The sequence below is a fragment of the Cyclopterus lumpus genome, chromosome 21 (genome assembly GCF_009769545.1).
Source record: "Cyclopterus lumpus isolate fCycLum1 chromosome 21, fCycLum1.pri, whole genome shotgun sequence".
Taxonomy (NCBI): domain Eukaryota; kingdom Metazoa; phylum Chordata; class Actinopteri; order Perciformes; family Cyclopteridae; genus Cyclopterus; species Cyclopterus lumpus.
The window spans coordinates 17,525,754-17,548,536 of record NC_046986.1 but is presented as its reverse complement, the minus strand read 5'-3'; the positions used below and the strand labels follow the sequence as shown (position 1 = coordinate 17,548,536).

The 22,783-nt window shown below is 41.3% G+C and overlaps 1 protein-coding gene across 1 annotated transcript in view; it reads left to right on the top strand.

The window, feature by feature from the left end:
- htr2aa (5-hydroxytryptamine (serotonin) receptor 2A, genome duplicate a) overlaps window positions 1-22,783 on the top strand; it is a 39,071-nt gene that overhangs the window by 4,339 nt on the left and 11,949 nt on the right. The window contains exon 2 of the mRNA XM_034561881.1: window positions 19,202-19,402. Within this exon, the coding sequence (XP_034417772.1) occupies window positions 19,202-19,402 (201 nt within the window). The remainder of the gene's footprint in view (window positions 1-19,201; window positions 19,403-22,783) is intronic.

Here is a 22,783-nt window from a genome sequence, read left to right as displayed (position 1 = left end):
AAAATGTCTCTGAATCTCACTTTGGGACACATACACATATTATTAGTCACCTGTATTTTGTCCAGCGATGGAGTACAGTTCTACATTAGATATAAGGTTGCATATTGAGCATGTGACACTCGCTCACCAGCCAAATAGTGTTTTGGTTGACGTGTTTATCTTGTCAGGTGGCCCAGTGAGGATTTAGAAGATCAAGTTCTATCTATTTGACTAAAACAAACGTTTCAATTGTCTTGGGAAATTTGGGATTAGCCTCACCACGGAGGCTGTGTGGATAAAGAGCTTGATTCCTATGTTATACATGAAAATACAGAAGGCCAATACCATTTCATACTGCAGAGTTTGGCTTTGCTTACCGTCCTCGCTCTGTTTTTTTGTGATGCATTCCCCGGGGATGAGTAAAGTAAACTCGACAGACTGATGTGCTTTCTCACCTTAAACAATCCTCACGTCTCTCTTCTCACTGGTGTAAAGAGCTTCAATAACTTTGGGGTTTCACTTTCGGAGAGTTTGCACCCATGATAGTTGAAGATGTACAGTTGAGAGCTTCTATTTGAATCATCTCCCATCTGAAACACGGGTAAATATTGTGATTGGCTGCTTTTAACAGATGGCTCCTGCGTATTTTTGCTGTTTTCTTAGGAGATGTTCAAGAGGCACGTTTATTTTCCCCGAAGAGATCGATGGCACTTTGAAACACAGTTGTTCATTTCAAGGTGAAGCCACTCGGTTCAACTGCACTTACAGTTTGTTAGACTGTGACTCTAAGCGGATTTTTCGCAGTTTATCTCATTTGTTATTAGCAAATGTCAACATTTGTTAGTGGCTGAGCTGCTTCGAAGGCAAACAATAATCTCAATCAATCGAGTTAAATTTACTGCAGTGGGAAAAGTTTAGGAACCACAGAATCCCTCATGCAGGAACTTTAGCTAATTGGCAAAACTTTAGTTGTAAACACGGAACTCGCAAATAGAAATGGTGTTGATGCTGTTTTTTATTCATTGTGTTTGAATGTCAGCTAAAATGTAACTCCTCCAAAACCCTCATGTTGGCTTGAAATCACTTTGGTTCTATTTTCCACTGTAATGTGAAAAACCGACAGAAACAAGTCCTGTACAAAATAAAAGATTTGAAGAGATGGCACACAAATACCAGAGAGATTTGTACCATCCAGATTTGTCAACATGTAAATTAAAAAGGACAGGTTCGCTACATTTTACTATCACATTTGTTCTTCAGGGACCTTCAGTCCAACGTCATTTTACATCACACAGAGGCAGTCGTCTGATTGGTACCTCATCCACCTTAAGTGGTTATAAGTGAGCTGGACATACCTGTGTCTGTTTGCTGTGCACTTGCAAGCCTTGTCACACAGTCCAATGGTTTCCTTTTAGCATAAAACAACCTCCACTCTCACTCCCCTCTCTCCACTCAGAACAGGGCTTTTGTAATTCAGTTGCTCGGTAATCAACGCCTCTCGAAGTCTCTCTCAGCCTTCGGTCCTTTGGTCACTATAGGCAACAGTGAAAAACAGAGGACCTATGGGAACAGAGTATTCCAGTCTGAGCTCGGTGAAAGCTTGCTGTCGACTGGTAGATCTCTTTTGTTTTAGTCTTTTGAGGCACAGAAATAACTCTTGGATTTTTTTTAATGAATTTCGGATGTACAGTATGTGCTCTTCTTCCGCTCTCTTTTTTTTGTTTTTACTTTAAGGACCCCACCATTTATCCATCACTCCTACTTTTATACTCCTTTATATCCCATGTCATGTGGCTTCCCTCTCAGAGGGAGTACAGTATGACAGACCGAGGACACACACTTGTGTCTCAAAGCTCTCAGGTTCTGGCGTCTTTCTTTGGACGGGCAGCAGCAGGATGACATTTACAAGGATTCACACTGGAAAGGGATATTTTCATGTCTTTTATATATTTTTATATATAAAAAGCAAGTCTAAGTGCCATTAAACTGTGAAAGTGTTAAAAACGCTCCGTCCATGGAGGCCTACACACAGCCCATAACTGAGCCTATAAACAAGCCGTACGGTTTTGATGTCACAACGACACAATAGATTGACCATTGCACAGTTTGAAACGTAACAGGTGTATTCCACAGTAAGAGACAGTAAGAGAAAAATAGTTTGAACATTAAAAGCATGTAAACATGCCCAGAGTATAGAGCTGAAAATGAGCATTTTTTTAAATCATGTAATAATAAAAGTATTCAGAAACAACCTCACAAGGAGCCAAATGCAGCAAATCTGTGACGTCTTTTGGATTTTCTATTCAAGCTGTTTTTTATTATTATTGTGGCCTGTGCTGTTCACGCTAACTATTAGGATTGCACTGATTGTGATTGATGTATTGATTGGCAGGGGCTCACCTCGATCAGAAAAAAAGGTTAAGGAGACTGTTAAAGCGCGACACAGCTCCAAACCAACAGAATAACATGACACGTAATTAGAAATCAACATTTTTGTCTTCTAAAAAAATATCTGAAATCTTACATGAAATTTTAAGTCACACCATCTGCTACTTTAAGAAGATGACTAATATGACTCCTGGATCATTTTCACTCCGAGAAACACACAGTATCCAGTTTATTAGGTACGCCCAACTAAAACTAATGCAGTCTAATACGATAGCTACATGAAGGTCTTAAAGTATTGAAACTGACAAACAAATATAATTTAACAACACCACAAACTGGATCCTCCAAAATATTACATAACTGTATGTACTATATATGTAGTATTTATAGTGAGCTTCTTAGGCCGGGCAGTCCACTGTGGGCATACGTTATCGACTGTACTCCTGAAACTCAGATTAAAACACACAACTGTGGAGTGACTTCATTTACTCCACTATATATTTACATAACAAGTTATGGTTTGTCTATTAATGTTCCGACCACCCTTAGCAATTTAAACACTCTTATTTTTGCTCAACTCCGGTGGTTTAAATGGTGTATTGCAGGTTGCATATCCTCACGAGACCTCCTACCAGAAGGGCAATTATAGATAACGCGATTACATGATTGTTGAACTGATGAATCACCAACAGAGAACAAATGCCGACAAACAAACAACAGAGACATAAAAGGTTAAATAGATCTAACGTGAAAGGCTCTGGCCACAGTTTAGGCTTTAATAATCTGAGCTCACTTTTTACTCTGAGAAGTAGGGCGCGTGTAACAAGTCTTATATAACAGTGGAAAAGTCCTCAGACGCTGGTTTCGCCTTGATGAGGCAGTCGCCCTGAGCAAAAATAACCTCTAATTCCTCGCTCGATAGAAGAAAGGATGATGAAGGGATCCGAACAGAGAGTGAGATAGAGCATCCCTAATAGAAAATAGCCAGTGTTGTGCTCATCCATTTGTGTGCAACTGCATGAGATAGAGGAGATTTTGTCTTTTTGTGCGTATCTAAGCTGCAGAGCGAAGCACAAAGCGTCCTTAACTAAAAACAAAAACGAGAACAAAAACGACAGAGCTGCAACAGCAGCAGGCGTTCAAATCATCAGCCTTTGCCCCTCTCGCATGACCAGACAGAACAAAAGGAAACAGATGCAAACAAAAGGGCAGAACCGTTATCGGGCTCTGCCGGCCAGATGTGAGACAACAGGGCAAAAAGGTCAAGGTGGAAGGAAAATGTCAAAATAAGAGCATGTGGTGGAGGAGTAACCATCAGGTTAGCAGACGAACAGCAGACAGTAGAGAGATGAGTGCAGGCTCCAGAGTGGTTTTAAAGCAAGACAATAGCTAACGTCTTATATAACACACTGTTTTTTTAATATGTTGAAAGAAGGAAAGAAGATTTGTTTGTGCTATTTAGGTGATATAGAGTAGGTGCTATTTTGTTTTCTATTCACGTTTTTGCCGACTGTTATCCAGGCAAAACATGGTTTAGTATGTTCAAAAACAGAACTTGTTGGGGGGTCCCTCTGTGTGGAGTTTGCATGTTCTTCTTGTGGCAGCGTGGGTTCTCTCTGGGTTCTCTCCGGGTTCCTCCCACAGTCCAAAGACATGCAGGTTAATTGGACTCTAAGGTGTGGATGTGAATGGTGGTCTGTCTCTATGTGAGCCCTGAGATGGACTGGTGACCTGTCCAAGGTGAACCCCGCCTTCGCCCATGTCAGCTGGGATCGGCTCCAGCTGACAGGACAAGCGGTTCGGATAATGGAACGGAATAAAGACAGAATTATCATTTACACAAACATATTTTACAAATAGTAGAGATGAAGAATTTTTATTTGCCAGGATAGAAATTTTGTTCGTTGTATGAATTTTACTTTTTACTTTTGGTGCACGATGTACTAAAAATCATTTGCTGAAATTATGTCGATGCAGAAGTATTATAATTATCGTCTATCCTCTGGATCATGAAAGTTTGGATTTGCCCCAATATATATATATATATATATATATATATATATATATATATATATATATATATATATATATTACATTACATTACATTACATGTCATTTAGCTGACGCTTTTATCCAAAGCGACTTACAATAAGTGCATTAAACCGTGAGTCCAAACTCAGAACAACAAGAATCAAGCAGGTACAATTTCTTCAATAAAGTCAAACTACAAAGTACTATCCATAAGTGCCATTTAAGTGCTACTAAAGTGCTATCGGTAAGGGACATTTAAGTGCTACTACGGCATTTAAGTGCTACCTATTCAAGGTATAGTCGAAAAAGATGTGTTTTTAGTTTGCGACGGAAGATGTAGAGACTTTCTGCTGTCCTGATGTCAATGGGGAGCTCGTTCCACCAATGAGGAGCCAGCACAGCAAACAGTCGTGATTTAGCTCGAAGTGAAGGAGCTACAAGCAGATTGGCAGAAGCCGAGCGAAGTGAACGGGCTGGGGTGTACGGTTTGACCATGTCCTGGATGTAGACCGGACCCGATCTGTTCGCAGCACGGTACGCAAGTACCAGTGTTTTGAAGCGGATGCGGGCGGCCACCGGTAACCAGTGAAGGTCGCGGAGGAGCGGAGTAGTGTGGGTAAATTTCGGTCGGTTGAAGACCAGTCGAGCAGCTGCATTCTGGATGAGCTGTAGAGGTCGAATGGCATTAGCAGGAAGACCTGCCAACAGGGAGTTGCAATAGTCCAGCCGTGAGATGACCAGGGCCTGGACCAGAACCTGTGCCGCCTTCTGAGTGAGAAGGGGTCGGATTCTCCTGATGTTGTACAGCATGTACCTACAGGAGCGTGTTATTGCGGCAATGTTGGCAGTCAGGGAGAGTTGACTGTCGAGCGTCACTCCGAGGTTCCTGGCAGTCGGAGTCGGAACCAGCACTGAGTCGTTGAAGTTAATAGATAGGTCGTGGGTGGGAGAGCCTTTTCCTGGAAGGAGGAGAAGTTCAGTCTTGTCCGGGTTAATTTTCAGGTGGTGTGCGGACATCCACTGAGAGATGTCGGTCAGACAGGCAGAGATTCGTGCTGCTACCCGTGCTTCAGATTGGGGAAACGAGAGGATCAGTTGGGTGTCGTCAGCATAGCTGTGGTAGGTGAAGCCATGCGAGCGAATGACAGAGCCAAGAGAGTTGGTGTACAGAGAGAAGAGAAGAGGACCAAGGACTGAACCTTGAGGGACCCCGGTAGTCAGAGGACAAGGCTCAGACACAGATCCTCTCCAGGTTACCCGGTAAGAGCGGTCGGTGAGATAGGATGAGAAGAGTGAGAGCGCGGTGCCTGAGATACCCAGGTCCTGGAGGGAGGACAAGAGGATCTGGTGGTTCACTGTGTCAAAGGCAGCGGAAAGGTCTAGAAGGATGAGGACAGAGGAGAGAGAGGCTGCTCTAGCAGTGTGAAGCTGCTCAGAGACAGCAAGGAGGGCAGTCTCTGTTGAGTGGCCTGTCTTGAATCCAGACTGGTGGGGGTCTAGAAGGTTGTTACAGTGAAGAAAGGAGGAGACTTGGTTAAAGATAGCTCGCTCTAGAGTTTTGGAGAGGAAGGGAAGGAGAGAGACAGGTCTGTAGTTGTTGACTTCAGATGGGTCGAGAGTGGGTTTCTTCAGGAGAGGGTTGACTCTTGCCTCCTTCAGAGAGTTAGGGAAACAGCCGGTTGAGAGGGAGGTGTTAATGAGATGGGTGAGAAAGGGAAGAAGGTCCGGAGCAATGGACTGGAGAAGGTGAGAAGGGATGGGGTCAAGGGGGCAGGTGGTTGGGCGGGCAGAGGTTACCAAGGTAAGAACTTGATTAGGAGACAGGGGGATAAAAGAGGAAAACAAGGGGGAAGAAGGTGAAGTTACTGGAGGTGTAGTTGAGGAAGATGGATTAGTAAATGAAGAGCGTATGTCGTCTATCTTTTTTGTAAAGTAGTCAACAAAGTGGCTTGGTAGAAGGGTGGAGGGAGGGGGGGGAACAGGGGGGTCAAGGAGGTTGGAAAAAATTGAGAAGAGCTTTTTAGGGTTAGATGAAGAGGATTCGATTCTGGATTGATAGAACAAACTTTTGGCTGCAGTGATGGACGCAGAGAAGGAGGAGAGAAGAGATTGATAGGCAAGCAGGTCACTGGCGTGTTTGGATTTACGCCATTTCCTTTCCGCTGCTCGCATTGTGGCTCTCTCGGCGCGCACCGGTTCGGACAGCCACGGAGCCGGAGAGGACTTGCGGACCTTTCGAGTCGTATATATATATAAAAGCCTTCAACACAGACAAAATATTTTTGATGTTTGACACACAGCGGCGTCCTGTATTTCCTGTGTGGGATGGCTCAAAAGTTCAATAACAGTTTAGACTAAATACAATATACAGAATTATATTACTTATTTTACAAGTCCAGTCACTTTAGACTTTTATTTGATTTTTATTATTTATTTCACATTCTCTCCTCTTGATTCTCTTTCTTTTCAATCTGTGTCTCTATACATTCGGCCTCTCATAGTACGCCCTGTCCTCGTGGTCTAGTTATTATTATTAGTCTCATAATAATAGTCCTCGTGGTGGGGTTGCCAGGTTTGTTGTGACCGTATCAGGCTTGGTTCTGAAGTCTAAGCGAAAGTAGAAGACTCTCTCTCGTGGCTGTCGATGGGTGAAGATGTTCCCCCGCGGAAACCTTTCCACTTACTCAATAGAGCAGCATGTAATTAATGTTGAATAATTGGGGCTTATGATGACACACTGCTTTGGCACACTGTCGCTTGGATGGAGCACGTTCGGTTCGCTCTCGGGGGACGACGCTCGCTTTTCAATCCAAGTCCACGGAAGACGTCCGTCAGCTCCTCACGTGTCCGACCATCTAAAACGTGTTTAATTGTGTTTATTAAATGTCTGCGGTCTCGTGACCATAACCTGCAGGCGAGTTGATTGAACTGGGGGTATTCATGTGACTTCACTTCTTGTGTTATTTTCTCAGGCCTCGAGCGGAGTCTGTGTTTCGAACAGGGTTGAATGTACTCGCACTGCCACAGTTCACCGTGCCTTTTCATTCACAGGAATTCAATATTCATGTAGTTATGTTGGTCGCTGCTGCCCAGCCATAACCCTCCCTGATGATTTTTGTTTTTGTGTTTTGCTTCCGGAACAGTCGACTGCATTGACTCAGTTGCTTCAAACAATGTCCCCTGAGCTCCTATTTGGCTTCACTCCTCTTCTGCTCTAATACATATGAACTGTGATATCCTAATTGCCTTTGCTGCTGCTGTTATGCATTTAATTATGATTGAGAAAAAGCCTGTAAAACTGCTCAACAATGACATCTTTCCGTGACTTCGGCACCTCTTCTTCTTCGACACCTTCTGTCTTTTCTTCTCTTTGTGCATGAATGAATATAAGTTGTGTTTTATTATTGGTGATCATTACTGCAGTTATAGCTCCTTTGTCTAAAAACATAGGTCACATTGTGTGTACGTTTCTTTTTTAATTGGTCCTCATTAATGGGATAATTAGTGCAGAGCCTTGGACTCAAAAACAGATAAAGTAATTGATGCTCATATGACGCCTGCATGCCCTTCTAAAGAGTGAACTGGTTATGGCTGGTTTCATAAAATCAACATTAGATATTTTAGAGCTCAGAGTTGTTTAACTTGATAAACAAGCTCAGCTTAATAGATGAAGCATCATGTTGACCGCTGCACTTTGTTTACAGTGACGGAGCCACTAAAGGAAGAAGGCAAAGAGAAAAGCAGATAAGAAAACACTTTCAAAAACAGCAACCACCCACTCATTAATATTCAATGAAAAGTTCTTACAGACTTAATTTCTTTTAATGGGACCACAGTGGGTGTACACGTCTCGGTCTTTGAGGAAAAGTGCCTTTTGTCTCATTGCAAAAAAACAACAACAATTAAATCAAATCAACTTAAAAAGATAGGATTGTGTGACTTTGGTCCTCTTGAAGTAATGCTCATCAGAAATGCCTTCAGGGAATCATCCCTCAAAAGATCAAACTTGTAAGTGGCTTACGGTCAGCAGGTGGCATGGATGATGGCCGTTGGTCAAGACGGTCATGGGGATGATTTACTTGTACATCTCAAAAAGTCTCCAATTTAAGCCCCGATATTTTTAACTTTTGCTGCTTTTCCCCAATTATTTTATAACAATGACTGTTTTTCAGGCAAAACAAGACATTTAAAGAATAAATGTATTTATATATTTTATTTATATCTTTTTAACCTTAATCTTCGTATTGTTCTGATGATTGGAGCCTACCTATAACATTGAATTTATTATGAATGGCTAGAGTATTTGTTTTACTGATGAGGAAAAAACGAGAGCTTGTTAAGAGCCTAAAAGCATGTATTTGGTCTCATTAATAAAGTATTTAACATGTGTACATGTATTCAATGACAAATGCATGAAACTAAATTGTGATTTTTAAAAACTCTTTCTTGGAAATAGTCCGTGTCTATTTACGTCTTTTCACAATTTACAGATACGGCCTCCTGGGAATTGGATGGGGATATTTTGTGATCTTTAAAAAGATTCCCCAGGAAAAAAGTTCTGACCAGCAGTGAGGATTCTGCTGGCCGAGCTAACCCCAACTACAGCGACATGTGAGGAAGCCAACGATTGTGAAGCATATTTGAAACAGCTAATGCTAATCAGCGCTGTGCCTGAAATAATGCTACGTTTCATTCATGAAAAGTCGTTCTGTATGAGCCTTCACGTCTCCAAATATTACTTTCAGTCATATGATTTAAGTTTAATTAAGCAACCTAAGTAAGATTTGTAATGCATGAATTTTACTTGTAACAGAGAACATATGCATTATAGTATTTGTACTTTTACTTAACTAAAAGATCTTCCACATGGGTTCATTTCTTTTGTTTTGTGATTAGTTTTTTCCATCTGCAGCGCACCGTCACAGTTTTACTTCATTAAGAAACGTCTCTTTGGCTCACGACATCTGACAGCTTTTGTTTGGTCCAATTAGCACAGTGTGTTGACGTAAATATGTTCTTCTTCTGTCTCTAGTTCAATTTTCTTTTGCATGTTCTATTTATTTTGAGTTCTCTTGAACTGTGCTGTAAATGAAACGCTTGTTTCACTTAGACATCTTAAATACATCAATACTGGTGTAACATCAACAAAAGGATTTGAGAAAGAGAGAAAATCCTCGTCTCCCTTCCTGTGTTTGTTGCAGAGAACGTTGGCATCGCGGTGTCATGTCTTAATTGTTGTAGAACAGTTCAGAGCTAAACAGAAAAGAAGTAAACATATGTTTAATCAGCCAGCAGATAATTGGTTTTACATATGAAATGGTTTGGCAATGAACACACGGATCAGAGCAAACACATGAACACACAATTTTTAAAAAAACCATGAAAACAAAGGTAAACATAAAAAGGGATAATTTACCTTTGAACCAAATACAATGAGTGAAAAAGTATTGGCATTAAAGTCCCAAAAGGACTTGTTATGTAGAATATACCATTTCAGAATGATATGTATTATATTTTTGGATTATTGATGCATTAAGTGTTTAATGTTGCAGCTGGGGATGGTGAAGATATTTTTTTATTTTTCCGCGCTCGCGTAATCTGTGGCCGGAGGCTTTATGTTTTCGGGTTGTCCGTCCACGTTCGTACATATTGTCCTAAATATGCGATATCTCAGGAACACCTGGGCCCTATTTCTCGTACGTGGTTCAACTAAGTCGATCAAATGTCCTATTAGCCAGCTAAAATTAACCCGATGATTGAAATCAACTCAAACAATCTCGTTAATTTGAACCAGACGTCAGTTCACAGGATAGTTGCGCGTGCCCATCCAACTTCAAAAAGGGGGAAGCGTCGATCACAGAATCCATGATTTACTAACAGCACAAAGGCAAATAAACTCAAAGGAAGAGACTCTTTTTCTTCTGGTTCATTATCTTCAACGTAACATAAAAAACTCTCTTTCATCTCCTCTGTTCCTCTCCTTTGTTCTCCCTCGTGCCAGCCCTCCCAGGGTAATCAGCTTGCTCTTTTTCAGCTGGACAGCCCTCTTGGCCCCTGCTGACTATGGGATTTGGAGTTGATTAACAAGCGGCCATGATGGGTTGTAGTCTCTGCTGAAACCACTGGGAGAGGATGTATTTCCCATTGATGACACTTCCTCTCATGACATCACAGCTGTCGCCTCATCACAGACGGACCGAAACCAAGTTATAGAAGCGAATGAGAGAAAACAACCTGAGGATTAGCCTGGATATCACCATCTCCAGAGGACATTACATTTGTATTTCAACCAGAAGGATCAAGATTTCAGATCAAACTTGGCGTGCAAAACATGTCTCAGTAACAGATGGAGTGCACGTTGTTTTCCTGCTGAATTTGTACATTAAGTGGTTAGTGTCGGTGGAAACATTAATCACGGCACACATCACCGTGCTCGTTGCCATGTTTTTGTTGACGCTGCCGCCACTGCTGACAGTGTAATGACAGTCATCAGGGCTGTTATTTGTGTAATTACATTAACACTTAGAGAGTGGGCTGTGCACTTTTACCACGCAGCTAATTTGAACTACAAATGGATAAAGAAATGATGAGGAAGAGAAGAAATGATGAGGAAGAGAAGAAATGAGGCGGAAGCTTTCTCACTAAAATGCCCCTTTTCCCACTACATTAGAACAAATATGCAGGATTTCTTTTTTTTTAACACAGGAAAACACACACAAAGTAACAACAAGTAACAAAGTAACAAAGCAACAGCCTCTTTTCTCGTTGCCAGTAGTAGTGTGCAATGTATTTGTTTTGTAGTGTCCTACTTTTGCGTGTGGCTCAGGACGAAAATAATGCCAAAGGTGGGATTAATTAGGATCATAGTTCGTTTTTAAGGCCAACCATGAGGTTTTTTCCCCAAAACGTTACTATTTCAGATTTGGATCAAAATGAGCCCAATAGATTTTAGTAAATTGTTGGTCTTTATCTCTTTGACAGGATCTGACAAGGAATAACCTTGTTTTTGTATTAAATCAATGTTCATCTTCTTGACAAAGCCGTAACATATAAAAGCCAGAAGTAAAAAATTATTAAAAATGGATTTATAATACTGGCTCAATTAATCCTCGTAGCTCGTTAAATGCAACTTGGTAAATTAAACAAGCCAAAAAAGATGTCCAACAAAGTGGTACTGCGCTGGTACGGCCCTCCATTTGCCTGTAATTAACGTACTGAATATGTTCATCAACGACACAATCCCATTTGTTTGGAAAATGAGAGCCATGAAATACTAAGCTCAAATACAAATTGTGTTTTTTATACAAAGAGATGTAGGGGAAGTGAGGGGGCTTAAAAAGATGGCGCGTCTCCTTCTAGCACATTATCAAAAATAGTCCTCAACAAATGTCCTCTTGTTTCATTTAAAAAAAACTAATTAACAGCTGTTTTAGGAAATGACTGAGCTTTTTTTTAAACGTGAAACTATATATTAGTGAGGTGTTTTAAATGTGTACGCCATCAGTAGGAATCACTGGGCTTTGAGCTGAGAGCCACATTAAGATGAAAAAGGTTTGGGTTAGACACGCTTACACATTGTTGGTTTTAGTCTTTACACAGGATGTGTTCATCATAAGAAAGATATAGATATATCAACAAGCCAATGTATCAGTCACTTTGGTGCTCCTGAGGTAGAGGAATTGGTTTTGTATTTCTTTCACTTTCCTATGAATCTACTTATCGGGTTTTGCCTCGATCCCTCACTCTTCGCTCTCTCATCCCTCACACATTTTAGTTTTTAATCTTCTTCATTGTTTCTACCTTTTGTGGCTGCCATTATAATTTGTTAATTTGAATTTCCCTGCACCCCCCTCTTCACGCTTGGGTCTGTGTTGCCTCTCGTCGTCTCCAGCGTTGTCATCAGGGGACCGAGCGCCCTTGAAAACGTATTTTATCATCGCAAACATACTTTGGATGGAACGTTGGCAATCATTACCAGAACTTACCGGAGACCTTCTGTGGGTCTCTGGGAGCGAACTATTAGGAAATGGATTTTCTGCGGAGCTTCTTTCCAAAAAAAAAAAGAAGCACCCGAGTGTAAAACCTGTTTTGCAGCCGAGTCAGCAGCCCGTCACAGTAAATATCCACTCAGGTGATCAACCGATCAGTCGCACATTCAATCAAATCCAATTGAATGAGAAACATTCTCAGATATCTCACGCAGCTGAAAGGAACCACTTTATTAATAGAGATACAGTCCATGCGCAATGTATTTTGTAAAATATGTAACTGAAATGTATTATTGTGGAAAAGACAGATTGGACATAACATGTTCAGCTTGGAAAATAAAGCTGTTAAAATGTAGAAACCTATAAAGACAGCTACCACCCAATTAAACTAATGAGAAGAAATATGAATGTTATTGCTTATAAACGCTGGTATAGACCGCGACTCTCTTCTTCAAACATGCTTTCACTCGTCAAAATGAAATCCCAAACATGAGCCTCAGCTGGAGCAGACAAAAAGAGTTTATCGTGACGTACTGAACCCACAAAGAAATGTCTAAAACAATCCTTTTTATTTGACATTATACAGAGTAAATGTTTAGTAACCGTAAAAGTTACCATCACCTGCTCCTATTTCACAGTAAAGGCCACACGGTCTTTAGATTAAAATGCTTTATTGTGAAGCACGTGTAGCAAAATATCAGCGGCAGCTTTTAGAATATTAGTTTTGTGCTGCGGCTGAACAGAAAACTGTTTAATCTGGATCAGCGATGCTCAACCAATATTGTATTAGATTGCTGCGTCTCTAATCTTTGTATAGATAAAATAAATGTATGAGTGACCCTTGATTATCCCCATCCATATCCGTCAGGCTCCCATATATCATCATTCAAGCAAGCCCTCAAAACCCACCTCTTGAAACTCGCCTTCACCTGCTGACCCCTGCACCCTACCCTCCACTACATGACTCATTCCACACAGCTTCTCCAGTTTAAAAAAAAATGTATACCCGAAATGTTCTGTTTTTTTGTTTGCTCCTTTTCTTTCTATTTAGTTTTGTTCTGTTTGTCTATGCCTCATGTAAAGCGTCTTTGCGCTATATATATTTGAAGTATTATTATTATTATTTGGTCTTCAATAGCCTTTTCTTCCAAGAACACTCAGATTTATAAGGGGCGCTCTGATCTGGTTGGTCTAGAAACATGTTCGGAGAGGAGTGATTGCAGGTGTGTGTGTGCGTGTATGTGTGTGTCTCACTGTGTGTTCATGTGTGTGTGTGTCTCTGTGTGTGTGTGTGTGTGTGTGTGTGTGTTTTCTTGGCTTCATCTGACATCTGACTTTCTGACGAGGTAAACAAGTCGGATTTGGGAATACAGGAGGATCAGGTCTGGTTTGTGAATCTGATGTGTGTTTTGTATGTGGACTACATGCTGAGTGTGTGTGTGTGTGTGTGTGTGTGTGTGTGTGTGTGTGTGCGTGTATGTGTGTGCGTGTGAGATTGTCTGTCTTCTTCTTTGCTCCACAAACTCTCTCTGCCTCAAATTTCTTTGCTTTTGAAAGCAGCATGCACACTCGGCCTGAACAAGACCGACTCTCAACATTCAGAGTTCTCTTTTCTTCTTGAATCAGGAATCATGATCCTTGTAACCAGATGCCATCACCCCCTGCCTCTCTCCTTTGTCTTAACTTGACAGAGCTTCACTTAATGGCAGATATCTGTTAAAGTCGCATGACAGAGCTCTGAGCTGCAGACGTCTGACTCCATCGTCTCTTGGTGTGTCTGCAGGCCCATTCAGTCTGAGAGTCGGATGAAGCGGATTTGAAACCAGCGCTTTTGCACAGTTTGGTGTTTTGTTCAAGGAAAAAGTCAAAGAGAAGGCTACATAAGTTATTTTCTTTTTGGTACTTTTGAAGATAATCAGTCCATGCAATCAAACGGCGTATGCGATTGCCTGGTTGTTTAATAAATAACCAGATTCAGCCAATACTGCATCCATTACACATGTGTCGGTTGGTCTGTCTTGTTGATGCAGCAGTTGTGCACTATGCGATGAATGAGACACAATAATAGGCCTTTTTCACGGTTCATGCATAATGTTGAAATTGAGAGTAATTTTCAATTTCCAGTCGACCCTTCTTTGAATCAACATTTCATAACAATCCTTTTTCAACATTTACTCTCCTGTTATAACTTACAGGAGTGTAATAAAAACGGTTTTCCCCATTTTCACTTTAAATCTTTTCTTCCCTGGTGAATATTTTCCTATAGAGTCCAAACTCCCTGGTCGTTGCTTTGTTCCGATCGAGAGTTCAACGAGTTTCAAAAGCCACGAGTGCAGTTTGGTTTCCTGCAGTTTGGACTGTGTATAAAAGATGCAGATGTTAACCAACATGTTCCGGGTTAAAAACTCTTTAACTCAGACCACAGAAACACACATGGGAGCGAAAAAAAGGTATTTTGCATGAGTTTGTTGTTCGAGTGCAGCCAAAGTGTCGGCTGCAGCAGGTCACATGAAAGCCTCCACTATGATTAACAACCTGCAGATTTACCTCCCCGAGAGACGGGCGACGGGATCGACTCTCTTCCCGAGTCAGACAATCAATGCTTTGCACTTTGTTCTCCTCTCTGGACGCACCGCATCAAACACTTGAGAAGAATTGAAAGAATGACCCGTTGTCAACCTTCACTGTTACACAATGAAAACACAGCTGTTTCAGATCCAGTGTTTTTTTAATACGTGGTTTCACTAACAACTCGCACACAACACAGAGAAAGAAGTCTGAATATTTACATAAAGTCAGCAGGTTGCAATGTTCCAGACTTTCAGCCACATGGACTAACTTTGCAGGCTTGCAGTTAACACTTACTTTCTTATTGGTCTGTAAAACATCGAGTCAATTTTCACGTGTCATAAAGGCTATAAAGGGACATTTGTGTCAGTTAATGAATCAGCTGATCGTTTCCAGCTCTGGTGTTTGTGGTGATTGTGATACAAAGTGACTGAAGGTCTTTTATTTTAATGTAAATGGAAGCACATAAAACAGCAGGCCCCTAAAAAACAAAGTTGACTTAATATTTCAATTACACCAGAATACGTTGTCACTGCAGGATATTAAAAAAAAATTAACGTTCCTGACAGTTTTTTCTGATTTCCAGCAGATTTGAAAGTTACACGACTTCAGTGTGCTGTTCGGAGCGTGTGATCTGCTGCGGTGTCTGGTATCATAATCACTTAAATGATTTATTCTCCGTGAAACTTATTTCTCTAACACAACGGCTTCTTAAGACTGCTTTGAACGGGAAGAAAATGGGCTTCTTTTCCCGGATCGAGTCCTAGTGCAGAGCTGACTGGGTCTAATTGGTGTCGGGTACCGAGGAATAGTGTCACAGTCGCAGCCTTTCCACGTGTTCAGGTTTCACAAGCCGGCGAAGCAGAGACGTCGGCTCTCGGCTCTTTGAAAGGAACAAGGCAGAGGTGACAACGGCAGAACATGTTGAGTTTGAAACCGCAGCAGCAGTAGTTTCATAAGGACGGCTCGGTCTGCAGCAGCAGGGGTGGGAAAAAGTCACATCGTAGCAGGTCCTGTGGGATCTTTTGGGGGGATTATTTTCAGTGTGTGTGTGTTTGTGTGTGTGTGTGTGTGTGTGTGTGTGTGTGTGTGTTTGTGTGCTGTTTAATAATTCCTTCCGGTCCATCAACGGTATAATAGTGTGAAACCGTATCATTCTCTTCTCTCTTTGTGGTTCTCAACGGGGAACTCAGAAGAGACGATCGACCGCAGAGCGACGTCCCTGCTGGACCAGAAACAACACACACACAAGTCAGACGGTTTAGCCCACTAACTTTAAATTAATTTCCTCTTGTCCATGTAGCCAATTTTGTCTTTTAAACTATTTTCATTATTCAGTTAATTCAATTGTCTTTATATTGTGTGTAATATGTTATGATGATGCAGCAGCTGGAATGTATAATGGTGTTGTGTTTTTAATCAACCTGTTAATGCAAATAAAAGTCTAAATATTTCCCAGAAATGCTGCTAAAACGTTAGTAAATAAATGATGAAGCATGTGATTTAAACGTCACTGCAGATCTGCATGGAACATTGAGGAGACCATAATCCTCACATTACTACACAAACAAAAATGCTGTGAAATGTTATTTTATGTTCTCCATATGGACAGGAAGGAATTCCAGGGTCCAAAAGATCAGACAGGTTCAAAACAGGCTGGTAACATGTTCCAGATTTTCCGGTACGGTTTACAGATGCAAGAAAGCAAAGAACAGAAGCACATGGCGACAATCTGACATGGATTACATAATCTGACATGGGTTACATGGCGAGGGAAAGAGGAAACAGGACAGCAGGTGGATGTAGGAGTCTGGAGCAGGTGGAGAAGTCTATGGCAAAGAGGAGGTTTTTGGGAAGTGGGAATTTGGCTGGAGGGCATAACAGAGAGTTTTTTTTATTCTCCCCTTTATAACAATAGCAATTTAAGACATCTGTCCCTTTACAACAGGGGTGTTCCAAGTCTGAAAACATCCTTCCATTAAAGAAATAGGAGAAATAAATAACCTTTATTATTATTATCTATCACACAATAAATGTTTTTAGATTAAACATGAGACTAGCAATCCAGTGTTAATATTACAACTACACAGACAATAAGGATTGTCTACTAAACAAAGTGTATACTCTGAGAGCCAATTAGCTCTCTGATCCTGCACGGCCAAGCATGTCCCATCATGCCCTGGGTCGTGGAGTCGATGGAGAGCAATGGCCACCTCGATTTTGGGAGGTTATTGTGTCGACCACATGTTTAATTCAGGAGAAATAGAGGGCACACAAAAAAGGAGCCCGAAGGAAGGCTGTTTGTGACTAAGTGCGTCTGAATGAAGAGGAGGATCTGGCAGTGACTATGGTGACATGGATGAGTCATCTCCTAAATAATAAAAGCCTTCATCAGGTTGTCCCTCACCTGTAACGTGGAGGTAACGACAGAGAATAAAATAGGAGGAAGAGTAAATGCTTCATCCTGACCCTGAACACAATGTGGATGCTCCTTATTTCTTATTCCCAAAGCCCATGAGCTTTGGCCAGTGATCGAAAGAATGAGATCACAGATACGAGCGGCAGAAATTAGTTTCCTCTGCAGACATCCGGAGAGGGCTCTGAGTAGAGACGAAAGAAACCAGATGTGGTTCAACGCCTGGTCAGGCTCCTCGTGGACGCCTCCTTTTGGAGGTTTTCAGGGCATGTTCAACCGATACAAGGCCCCAAGATAGACCAAGGACACCCTGGAGGGATTATATATCTCATCTGGCCTGGGAACACCTCCTGAACTGGAGAATGTTGCTGAACAGAGGGACGTCTGGACTACTTTGCTTAGTCTGCTGCCCCCGTGACCAGACCCTCATCTATTAGGTCTATTAGACAATAAGGTGGAAGTAGATGGGGTGATGTAGAAAAGATTTTGCACGTTATTTTTCTTGACTCCATCCTTGTGTAGCGACATTCAAAAAACCACAGAGGGAGGAAATGTACTGGAGATGCACCTGAACAGGTGGAGGTCAGAGCAGTTGTGTGGAAGCTGTGTAACATAGTGCGTGATGATGCCGTCAGTCAGGTAGTTATATGGGGACAGAGACATCCATACAGAGGATGAAGAAGCTTTTTTTTTTCTTTTTTTTTAAGACCTAAAGAAGATATCAATCCATAGCCATATTGTTCTGCTGTATAGGCTGGCGTGAAATGGCCTCTAAAAATGAACTTGACTCATTTTGATGTATATAATCTGCCTTCATTCCCGTTAATATTCTGAATATTGTATAATGTCACTTCCATCTGCGGCTGAGTGCTTTAAAGACCAATTTACTGGACTAAATATAGAGATGGCATCTGTGGGCGGCAATGAGTGTGTGTGTGTGTGTGTGTGTGTGTGTGTGTGTGTGTGTGTGTGTGTGTGTGTGTGTGTGTGTGTGTGTGAAATATGTGAAGGTAATGTGTGTAGTTTCCAGCCTCAGACATGTACCATGTATCTGGAGCGTGTGCCTTCAGCCATGTTCCCTCTTTATGACTCACTCCATTTATCACCGAGTGGTCACTGTGTTCTTAGCTTTTCAGAGGCAACAGCCGGGCAACGAGTCTATGAAAAGCAGCACTATGGTCCCGCCACTGCTTTTTAATACAGAGTCCAGTTATATTAAAACAAATACAGTCTACCAAAACAAATGCTGCTCCAGAGCGTCACTATATGAAACACAGGAAGTAGCTGGATTACTTTTTCAGACGGGCTGATAGATCTGCTACGTGTTATGTTCACACTGACTTTTCCAGTTGTGGAAGGCAACAACGTACATTTAGTTTATTCTTTTCACACTACTTTTACGCCACTTCATTAATCTGACAGCTTCAGTCACTTTACAGATTGATATCTTTGCAAACAAAACAGACAAAGCATGTCGACTGACATTAAATTAATTGGCAATCATTTTGATAATTTAAGTAATCTTTTCATGTGAAAACATCTCATGTTGCAACTTTACAACGGTTACGGTTGGCTGTTTTTCATTTGAATAATTGTCAGAATTTTAATGTATTTCTAATACTGCTAGCACTTTGTCACCTAATTTTTTTTCAATACACCAACTCATCTCAGCCAAGCAAAACTTAAACTTTTTTGAATTACGTTGTCAAGCTCTTATGCCCCCCTCATGAAAGAGTTGATCAGAACCAGGACACAAACAGTATTTAGTATTTAACTTCTTCTCTCTTCCTTTTCATCTATCCATCTATCCACTCGTCCCTTTCCTCTGCAGATTATGGGTGGCCGTTGCCCTCTGACCTTTGTCCCATCTGGATCTACCTGGACGTCCTGTTCTCCACGGCGTCCATCATGCATCTCTGCGCCATCTCTCTGGATCGGTACATCGGCATACGCAACCCGATCCACCACAGCCGCTTCAACTCCCACACCAAGGCCCGCATCAAGATCATGGCAGTGTGGACGATTTCAGTGGGTAAGAAGTTTAAGCTCTGATATTCGCCTGAAATCCACCCAGTTTTAAAATATAGCTTAATATTCAAATGTGAGGTGCTATTTTTACGTCCGTTGAAGCCGTGTTACAACACCAAAAGTAAAGTGTTGTGTTTTGAAAGTTGTGTTTGAAAGAGTGGGCTTGTATCATGTTTGAGGAAGAGAAAACTGCATATTCAAAGATCTGATTTTAAATTTGAACAGTGAGCATTAGGGTGAGACAACAGCCCCTACTGAAAATGTTGCATTATGGGTTGGTTGTAGCCTTCATTTTCCCAGGTGACCAAGTTCCCCCAAGTCGATTTATAATGTGTATTTTAACCTGAGTTTCCGATGGATTGGATAAAAGGTAAACAAGTGTTGGTAAAGAGAAGGCCATTTTATAATCATCTTATATTCGAGAAAATACAGTTATTTCAGCTTTTTAGCCTGAGCAATGACCAGCTCACAGAAATTGTTTCTGTAAAATGAAATTACTGTTTTTGTCAATTGTGTGTTGTGGCTTTGAAGAGATGGATATCATGGCCTTAGTTCCCCATCAGAAAATGACGTAGCTCTCATCCTGGTACTTCCTGCCTGCTTCTACAAACTGGGAGCGTGACCATCAAGTCATGTGTAAAAAGGGTTTTAGAAGGCTCGGGAAATAGCAATTTGATTTTAAAACGTATATACAATGCCACAATTTGAATGTTCGGATTTGAATACATAAACACATCTGGGAATTCTACAGATCAATATAAAACCTTAAAAAAATGACAATGGATCCACCCTTTAAGTATACAGCAGTGAAGCCAACTAGGTGTACTTGTACCTGAAGGGGAAACTTTGAAATATCAGCTCAGCTAACTGAAATGTATTTAACAAATATAAAAGGATTTGGTTTAAGAAATAAAATGTGTTTAGGACGAAGATAAACACACAGATAGGACAACTGTGTCAGTAGATTGTCTAGAATGGACGGTGAACTGAGAGGAAGTTTGGCGGTTTGAGATAATAGCAGAAGTAATGTACACATCCATGAACGCATACCAAGACAACATTTAGCACATATTTTGAATTCACCAAACCATTACAGTTATTTTTGTGTCAGCTGGGATAGGCTCCAGCGCCCCCGCGACCCTAATGAGGATAAGCGGTATTGAAAATGGATGGATGGATGGATGGTCAAGGATGAAACAGTCCATTTGACTTGTACGTCCTTGTTCATTGTCACTCTCCTCTTTGCAGATGGAAAAAAGTGCATTATTTTTTGTCGAGTTCAAAATGAGTTCAAAATGATGAGGAGAGCGGAGAGAGGGCAAGTCCACTCACAGTGAGAGCAGGAGGGCAGTTGCATTAAATGCAATTTGGCCGTGAAGTTTATCACTCCATATCATTTGTATGGAGATGAGGGTCCTGATATTTGGCTTCTGCCTGCCTGGCTGGTATCCAGCTGCTCAAGTCAATGGCGCTAGATTAGCAGGAAATGTAATGATGGGGCTGCAGACAATGGAGGTCGTAGGAGGAAAGAGCAGCAGAGTGCACATTAACTCTGCACGGCCATTATTAATGGAAAGAAGGAGGAAAAAGAAAATGTATGAACAGTATGAAAATGTGTTTGAGTTTCAGCTGCTAACATTTCAGTTAGCAATCTGCAACAAAAAAAACATCAGTTATTGTTTGATTGAAGTTAAATTATCAAAAAGCTTTGACCTTTTCCTAATTGATTTGTTCGTTAGTCAACGTGCTCGCACACTAAGCTAATGAAAATGAGAAATGTTGTAAATGTTAATTTTTATCCAGGGGGCAGTGAGCCCAGCACTTGGATTGTTTTTGAATAAATGGATGGCAGGAACATTACAGCTCGACTTCAATGAAGCTCATGTGTAAGTTCAGTAAGGAAGACACTCTTTACACTCTTATTCAATCATAATCAGTCTCTAAGTCTCACGGCGATTACTCCATCAGCAAATTGGGGGCTTGTACGATGAATTAACCAATCACAGCATTGTTGGCAAACTTTTAAATTAGGTTCTCTTCTCTGCTGCTGTCAGTTGTCATTTCAGCTCAATAATAATAATGCATATAGCGCTTTTTAAGGTACTCAAAGACACGTTACCTGTTACATTCATACACCATAGACACAGCTACAGGGAACAATTCAGGGTTAAGTGTCTTGCTCAAGGACACATTGATTAGGGCGGGGATTGAACCACCAACCCCCTGATTGAAAAATGGACCTGCTAACCTCTGACCCACAGTCGCCCCAAACAGATGCGAGACAGATGCGAATCGGGAAATTGTTCTTCTGCCTATTACATCTATTTATTGGTAACTGAAACCATGTCAGATTCCGACTTCGATATGTCGGAAGAGTCGATAGAGTCGAGTCGATAGAGTCGAGTCGATAGAGTCGAGTCGATAGAGTCGTGTCTCAACATCGATGTTTAGCCGGAGCAGGCCCCGGCGAGCAGCCGGCTCAGGAACCTTTGTTCCTCTCCTCTGTATTTAACAGATGAGGAACTATGGGTCCAGACTCACGTCTGGAGTTCCGATGTATTTATTTTTATAAGTATGAATCGTTCCTTCCAGAGTACAAATCATACCGATGCAGCAGTTAAACGTAGGTTATCTTCGCTGTAGTGATAATGCGCAGCGGAAAAGGAAGTAATCGCAGCCGGCGGATAATGCAGATAGGCCCACTAGTGGTCATGACGTCTCAATGTCCATCGTGTGTTGGTGTATAATTGACGTAGCTTAACAGTTGTATCAAGGGATACTTAGTAAAAATAAATAATGCAGTTTGCTTGAGATATGTCAACAATAAATTCAGTTTCAAAATGGTACTGGCGGAAGTATAGTATACATAATAAATATATGTTCTTCTCAGTTCAGGTAAAATAAAGGATGCATTTAAGATTAAATAATACACAACGGGTTTGAAGTATTCAACAGCAGTACAAATTAAAACGAACTTGCTCTCTCCTGGCCATTCTCCTGTTCGCCAGTTCTGCATACCTTTGAGACGCTCTTTTATCACCTGCTCTCTGGATATGGCATCTTCCTGGTCCAAATATGCTCGATATTAGCCATCTTGTTGACTGGACCATGCTGACCTGTGGGGTCAGGTCTCTGTACGTTACTGTAATGGTGTAACATGATCTTCAAAAAGCTGGTGAATTTCTCTGATTCCCTAAGCATCCATCCGAAAGTAGTTTACGGTTACGCTTTCTCCAGATGAAATACGTGACATACAGTTTAAACCCCCCTTCCTGCCGGTTCCAACAAATGAACATTATAAGAACTAACTGGGATTATAATGAATCCACTGAGGGCTGTCGATATGGCCGCTACAATAAGTCCAATTAAATGGACTTATTGTAGT